The following is an 8234-nucleotide window of genomic DNA, read 5'->3' as shown; positions in this document are numbered from 1 at the left end:
AGCAGGATGAACACTGCAAGGCAACCAGTTCTAACACTGACTTCTCCCAAGTATTAGGTGATTTACACTGCAAAGTTTAGCCTTCCATTGCTATTTTCCCCCCCTAATAAATAGCTATGACAGCAATTCTTCCTTATACTGCTGCCATATTTCTGTTGGTGACTTGCCATTGCCACTGATGAAAATGTCAAATGGTCTCCTTTAGCTAATTAATGATATCATCAGCTAAACTAGCTCTCAAGGACAGAGCTGACCATAGGGAAAGTCCATCAAATCAAGCAGTGTTTGCCTTGACAAAGGGGCTGGAGAGAAGCTGGTGTAAAGGTCACAACTTCTTCTCATGTTTGTTTCTAAGCAACCCAGTCAGTCAGTCTGTGGTTGCAGCACACTGAGTTGAGTTGTTTTGCTTTCTTGTCTCTGCGAGTAAGGCACTGAAGGTGACAGGCCCTCAGGGAATGAGCCACCATGTTCCACATCAGCTGGCTGAGGAGGTTCCTGCTTTATGGGCAGGCCTGGAAGCAGACCTGCAGGAGAAACCAGTAGTGAAAGGGCTGTTTGGAGTCAGAGACTTCAAGCTATCTCTTGCACAGCATAAAAACATAAATGTAATTTTAAAAGCCCTAACAACTGCCCAAGTTTGTGTGTGTGAGAAAGCGTAGGTATCTTGAGACTGACAAAATGGGTCATCCCTTGGTTCTGTGCACTGGTCACAGTGAAGCAAGGGACAGCCTGTCCAACTTAGGGCAAGTTAGCAGGTTAAGGAGTAGCTGAATGGCCCGATTGCAAATATGTAAATACTAGTATGGTATTCATGGTAGTAACCAATATAAATTTCATACCAGAAACCATCAAAGGCTGATGCAGGAAGCTTGCAGAGATGACACACCAGCAGCAAAACAAAACTCTGATGACTCTGAGTGATCTGATGGACATTTACACAGAATTGTTTTTTGTGGCTTTCTGCCTTTTTTGCACTGGTTATAGAGGCTTTCTCACCCAGGGTGAGAAGCAAGAAGCCTGATACTGCTAAGGGACAGGAGTGCTCAAGGTGCATTCCCTAGGTACAGGGTGGCTGGCAGAATATAAAGCCATACCAGAAAAACGAGGTAGATTTGCAAGGATTCTCAGTAGGGGAGTTCAGATGATCACATTACTGGGGCCATTCTTTATAGGCATTCTTCAGGGCATCTGTCTCAAGACATGCATGTCACTAAAGGGGACAGAATAATTCACTAAAATGAGCAGTAACACATTTCCAGGATCAAGCACTTGCGCAAAATTTTCAGCGGTGTCCAAGGATAAAATAGGTAATTTTTAAATTGTGATGTACAATTTTTCTCATACTAGATAATTGGAAGTAACTAATTTCATGACAGTTTCTAGAGTTTCAGAAGAGAGCTAGAGAACATATGGACCAAGAAACTTTCTGTTTTCACTGGCCAAGTTGGCAAGAACTGTAATGCAGACCCAAGAGTTTAACACATTAAGAAGGAATCAACAAAGTTTCTGTAAACAGACCTAATTCTTCCCAAATTCATTAGTTCTTTGAAGTATTCAACAACCCTGAGGACACCGGCAATCCAGCTGATATAGTTTACATTAAATTCAGAAGAGATTTTAGCACATGCCTTTCAAAGGCTCTTAGAGGATATAATCTGAGGGGATAAACAGGAAGGTCCTTGAATGGATAAACAGTTAAAAGATAGAGCAAACAAGGCTATGCAGAAATGGTTGGGGTTTACAGTGGAAAAGATTACGAATGCTTAGTTTAAGCAGTTCAATATATTTCTAAATGACATGGGAAAAGTAGTCTAGTGTGGCATCACACTTTTGTGATGCTACCAAGGATACTAAAAACAAAGACCAAAGAATTGCAGAAGGACCCCATTCCAGGGGAAAAAAACCCAGCAGATAAAATTCAGTTCTGATAGATTGAAAATAAGGCACAAGGAGAAAACCCAGTCCTAACAACACTTATAGTGACGGGTTCTGAGCTTATTAGTACCATTCACAAATGCTATTTTTATACTAGGCCAAAGAATATCTGGCACAATGCTATGCAGCAGTCAAAACACAACAACAACAACAACAACAAAAAGTTGATTACACAGAATTATTTAAGAAAGGAATGAAAGGCAATGCATTATTCCACTGTATGCGCCTGTGGTGTTCCAGTACATCTCAACAATACTTTTAAGTTATACTACACCTATTTCATAAAAACTACAGTGAAATTAGAAAGCTTGCAAAGACAGTAGCAAGGATAATTGAAAGTATGGACAACCTTTCATATGTGGAATGATTAAATAGCTTAGGACGGTCTCGGCTGGAAAAGAGATGGCTGAGGACAGAATATGACATATCTGTAAAACCATAGTGGCATGGAGATGGTGAATAGGTTTTGAATCCAATATGATAATTATGAAGCAGAAATAGCAGGAGAAAAACAAATAAATGTATTTCCTCTGACAGCATATAGTTAAACTGCCACATTTAAGGCAGGATTTTGTGGAAGGCATGATTTTATGAGAGTTGGAAAAGTGACTGGGAGAGTAATTGAAGGAGAAAACAAATCTACTGAAGGCTGTATAGCTATAAAGACTGAAGGCTATTAAATATAAAGCTTGGGAGTCCACAAACCCCAGTGTAGTGAAGTCTTGACAAACTCACCATATACTCATCATTTATACTTTTTCCCAACACCTCTCCCAGGCAGGTAGGGAGGGTATGGTACTAACTTGTCTCCCCACCTCTGCTCCTGTGCTCTGAGGAAGAGGCCCTGGTCACAAACACACATTACTGTTGTAACACAATTAAGACTGAAATCCTCTATTAGAAAGAGTGCAGACTGTGCTAGTACAGAATCCTAGCAAGGGCCAGGGAGTCATGCAGGGCACACATTAGGTATCTGTCCTGCATGCAGATCTTATTTTCTTCTGTGATGCCTATAATGGTTATTGGTGTCTATGGATATATACTAGGGGAGGCAGGTTTTTCACTGTGTGCTTTGTGCAACCATTCTTGGAATATCACATGCATGATTTTAGAGAAGGATGTTAATTAAAATGGAAAGTTTAATTGCACATGCAGAGCACTGTGAAGTCGTTTGGGATGTTGTGTGTTTCACAGCTCTGTGTTGGGAATGTTCTGGGGAGCATTTTGAAGTGTCTCAACTCCCTCTGGCATTGACCCACAGGCTGCCCACATGTGTAGTCACAGCTGCATCAGTGACAATAGAGACAGGAGAAGCCAGCAGCAACACAGCCTGAGGATCTGTGTGCATCTCTATGTCCCTCAGCTTGTTTCAGTGAGCAAATTCACTGTGTCCACTGATGGATAAGCTACACTCAGGCTACTCCAGCTGGTGTACTGCTTTGGATAGCCACCCCTCCTCTCAGTAATTACTGGTTTTGGATTTACATCAGGACAATAACCATAATTTTGAGGAAGGTTGTTAACTATCCTCATGTACAAAAATACTTTTGGAAAACACTAACAGTCAAACTGCTCAAATAATGGCTTTCAATACAAGGTTTTTTAGTTCAGCTGGTGTCCTTGGGGGTAAAAATTCCAGCTGCATAATTGTGGAAGTTAGTTTTCCTACTTTTAGGACCTGTATGGGTAAGAGGAAAATACTAAAATTCTCTTGGTAATACAGAGTTAATATTGCTAAATACTGAGTTGTCGTTAGAACTGACTATTCATTTCCAATAAACCACAATGAGAAAAACCAGACACAGGAACAGGAATTTCATGAATAGCCTCAAATATGCAGTTTGGGCTTGGGGGACTTGGCTGGCAGGTATAGTTTTATATGAGAACAGACCTTAGTCTAACTTAGAATACGAGGGTGAGTTCAGAGAGCTGGAACTGAAACCACACTACCCTTTCTGCTGAGCTCAACTACACTCAAATCACAGAGGTCACATCAAATGACACAAGGTAAAAAAGCCAAATAATCAGATAAAAAGGCTGATCTGTTACAATTCTGTCCTTCATTTCTTCATAGGAAGAACCTGCTCATCTTAAAGGCAGTGCAATGGATTTACATATTAAGTGGCTTAATCGAGAATATACGAAAACTCAGAGGAACTGGGAAGAAGTGGATAACAGAATGAATGTGACAATAGAAATACGGAGAAAGATGATCAGCGATAAGGCACCTTTAAAAGATATTCTTAGACTATTTCCTTTCTTAAGATGCCCTTATCAGGTAACAGAACTATTTTTAATAATGACATTGAATCCTGTGTTATAGATGTGATACATCTGTAGGCATGTATTTCACAGGATATTTCTACTGAAGTATCCGTCAGCAATGTTCTCTTTAATCTAGCTCATATTGAAGCTAATCCCATTTTAAAAGGTTCATCACTTCAATTCTGAGTTAAAAGTGCCACACACACCACCAATGTCACGGTTTGGTGTTACTTGATGTATTCCTTTCCTGCTTTGAAAAAAAAATTACATCACCCTCTCAAGTTTATAATCTTATTTAACTGAGCTAGTTTTATCCTGTCTTCAAAGTGCATGCATTGTTTACAGTTTTGGTTTTGAGGTTTGCAATACCAAATACTTGTTTTTCTTTTAGCTTTTTAGGGAGTTCCAGCTTCTCACACACATGGACATTCATAAGAAAACAGTCGAGATTTTGGAGATTTATTCAGAAAACATATTGTCCTTGTATGTGGTGAGGAATAATCCAATTAACATTATGCTGCAAGAAAATCTGAAGCAGCACGCAGAGGAAGACGTTCTGAAATGTCAGTACCAATCTCCTATGCTCTGAATATCAGAGTTTTGTTGTAGCTAATTGTTCTTACTTATGTAACTAAACTAGCTTCAATTGTACTGCAAACACATTGCAAAAATGTTATGGTTTCTTTGAAAATATAGAGTGATGGTGAAGCATTGAGAATAAAAGCTACTAAATTAGTAGGAAAATTAAGTCAGTCAAGTATTGAAGCTTTTTTTTCACGGAATAAAAGACTGCAGGTTTGATAAAGTAAGTAATTACCTTAAAATAAGTATTGCTAGATGAGCAGAAGTATGTATTTCTAGATATGAGTGCTTATTATTTTCTAAAAATACCTGCAGAAATCTAATTTTCTGCTTTAGAAATAGCCCCATAAAAAGACCCAATTTCCTTTACAAGTCAAGTTTCTATGGTTATAATCTTTACCCCAGTAAAATTAAAGAAGTAGTTCCCACTAACCATTTCAGGCACCTTGTCTCTGCAGAGACACAGTGCAGGAAAAAGGGCACAGACTGGTGCCTCTGGTGAGGTCCATGTACCGTGGCTGTGGGGGAGCAGATACCTGCTGGCATTCAGCTTCTTTCAGTCTGAGAAGTTTGGGGAGTGTGGTCCTGCAGGGACAGAACTTTTCAAGCAGTCACTCAGAATTGCTGTTCTTGCCCAGCTGCCCAAGCTCAGCTCTCTGAGAAGTCCTCTTTAGACTCACTTTCTGTCAAACAGGCATAATAATTCCAGGATGTCAATCCAAGGTCACACCATATGAAGACATGTGTGTTCTATAGCAGTTTCATTCAATTATTGCCAAGTCATCTTTGAAAGAAGCAAGCAGTGTAGGTTAAAATTCTGGGGATTTCCTTTGCTAAGATTAAAAACAAAAGTACTCATGATAGATTAAAATTCTTCAATGAATAGTCTAATCTAGAAGGCCTTTATGGACTTTCTTTTCATAGCTTTGGCCAAGGAAATCTATGAATATAGTAAGTGATTTCCCCTTTTCTTATACAGCATGTCCACAGAGATTTTGACTCATGCCTTAGTAAAGTCCCAAGGCCTTTCCTTTTCTGTTTTTCTCTCACAAACCACTTAACCTGGCACCTAGATAATAAATGCATGGCGAGGTAAGTTCAGTGAAGCACATGACGCCAGAAGCCTGACCTGCAAAAAAGATGTTATAGTAAATAACAGCTGAGCCAGAGGGATAGTAGGTACCAGGTGTCAGGAGGTTCTGCAGCACCAGCTGGTACCACAGCCTTCAAAGCAGAGTCCTGGAAACAGGACTCCCCAGACTTCCAGTTTACTGGGGAGAGAGGAGTTTGGGGAAGGGCAGTGAGAGCAGGAAGACTACTCAGCTCACAAACTCAACTAAAAGCAACCCAAAGGCCAACTTACTTATTGTGAGGAAAATTGAACTGTAATATGGAGTAGCAGAGTCCCATGAATTATTTGACACTAATGTTCATTACCAGCTGAGTTGCCTAAATATTGACTGTGGTACAAACTGCTCTTCAAAGTGGATTGAACAACAGCTCTAATACTGAGCTGTTAACTATTACATAGGCTGCAATCTGTTTTTCCAGCATACTGCAGTGCCAGAAAGTTTTCATTTGTAATTTAGTAGAAATCCTTGCTTTTGACAGATATGAAAATGACTGCTGCATGTTTACTCCTGCCAGAGGTCTTTGGAGATGATTCCAGTCTGTTTGCTGCAGTGAACGAGGAGGTAGGAGACAGAGCACCAGCAGCCTTGGTCTCTTTTCCTTTTATCACCTGCATATGCACATCACCTGGCCTTTTGGTGGCTCAGCTTAGTTCTGGGAAGAGGTTACATTAGCTTGCCTTTTGAGTAGAAATACTCACAGAAATACTACCTAACTTCGAAAGAATGTTATCAGGCTTACTTCATTCTCTGACCTGTTTAATGTTGTGGCATCATTTGAAATAACCTTTTTTAAATTTAGGTAAAGGCAGTGACACCAGTGTTGGAAGTGAAAAATCCCTTCAACATGAATTCATGTGAGTTTGCCCTGTACATAGAAAGGGAAGAGCTGGCCCAGCTCGATGACTGCGCCATGGCTCTGGCAGCACTGGTGGCTGCATTCCATGTGTTTGATATCCCATGCCCAAAGAGAATCCACAGGACACTGAACTTCCTGGAGTCCCTGGTCTTTGAGGTGAGGAACCCAGCATCCCTGCCCGCCCCAGTAAAGACAGGGCTGGAGACACCCTAGCATCCAGTACCTGATGGTGCACCCAGCACTCCTCTCAGGAGCATTTGATATTTTGTCAAAATAAATCCCTTTGTGCCATTCTTTCTATTCAAAGTGTATGTATATTTAAAAGCTATGTTTAGTAATGCCCTCCTTTTTTTATTGTACTGGCTACTTCTAAAAAAAAATTTAAACTCAAGCAATTTTATTATTTTAAATGTAGATTTTAGAGCAGTCTAGAGATAATAAAATTTTCTAGATTACTTCATGTGTTATGTATTATTTTTCTATAAGGAGCATTTGAAAAAATCAGATATTTTGATTTTAACAATTAAAAAAAATTAAGAGCCAACATAAGCATTTCACTGCTTTAGATGGTAATACAGTTAATGTTTTGAAATGGCACAAATTAAACATTTACTTATTATGATTACTTCATAATGTTATGATTGCTGAGAGCCTAATATAATGATTTTAGTGGTTTAAATTGGTGGGCCTGATTTTCAATTTACAGGATGGTGACTTTTTACTGTTTTCTTCTTACATGATACATTTTGTTTTAACATTTATCCTGAATTTACTAAATAGGCATTCTAAGACGAGCTCTCAAAGCAGCAAGAATGACTTACCTGGGATGCTGCCATGTGCATTGGTAAGCACAGCTTTGGTGCTGCAGAGGGAATGCCTCATTTTCTTTCCAAATTTGTTCCCTGGAACAAATCAGCTTTCTCCACATGGTGACTCTGTCTACCCACACAGAGTAGAAGCCCTCTCCTCTCTTCTTCCATAGCCTTCTCTCTTTCCCAACACTCTATTCTTAACTCTGGTCTGAAAATCCCAAGGGATACTCTTTGGTAGTGCATGGCTTTGGACAAGTGCCTGTGATAGGAACAGCAGCCAGGACCCATTGGATTAATTAGAAATAAAAAGTGGCTTTTTATTAAAACACTGCTTTCTGTTAGAGACCAATCTCCCACCAGCTCCAAAATGTCAGTGTAGGCAAAGCAGCACCTGTGGTAATGATGATTCTTTAAACACTCAAACACACAGCCTGGAAGATCACGGAAGCTTTGGTAAATTTTGGCTGTGCAGGGGTGACTCCAAGGCAGTGATTGCAGTGGGAGATCCTTCAGGATGAGAGGAGATGGCTGCATTTGATGGCCAAACTCTCCTGCTATAGGCTTCACATGGTTCCCATGGGATGCAGGGAACCTTTACCAGTGTGAGGGCTGGGCTACCACAGATACAAAACAAAAACCAATGCCATTTCA

The 8234-nt window shown here is 40.0% G+C and overlaps 1 protein-coding gene across 1 annotated transcript in view; it reads left to right on the top strand.

Moving 5' to 3' along the window:
• The window catches only part of SAMD3 (sterile alpha motif domain containing 3), a 35342-nt gene extending 28280 nt beyond the window's left edge, over positions 1 to 7062 (top strand). The window contains exons 8-11 of the mRNA XM_031066688.1: positions 4014 to 4213; positions 4592 to 4763; positions 6394 to 6476; positions 6715 to 7062. Coding sequence (XP_030922548.1) covers positions 4014 to 4213; positions 4592 to 4763; positions 6394 to 6476; positions 6715 to 6984 — 725 coding nt within the window. The 3' untranslated portion in view covers positions 6985 to 7062. The remainder of the gene's footprint in view (positions 1 to 4013; positions 4214 to 4591; positions 4764 to 6393; positions 6477 to 6714) is intronic.
• Positions 7063 to 8234: the final 1172 nt, after the last annotated feature.

The sequence above is a fragment of the Geospiza fortis genome, unplaced genomic scaffold, assembly GCF_000277835.1.
Source record: "Geospiza fortis unplaced genomic scaffold, GeoFor_1.0 scaffold98, whole genome shotgun sequence".
Classification (NCBI taxonomy): domain Eukaryota; kingdom Metazoa; phylum Chordata; class Aves; order Passeriformes; family Thraupidae; genus Geospiza; species Geospiza fortis.
Note: the sequence above shows the minus strand (reverse complement) of the source record. Positions and strands in the feature narration are given on the sequence as shown.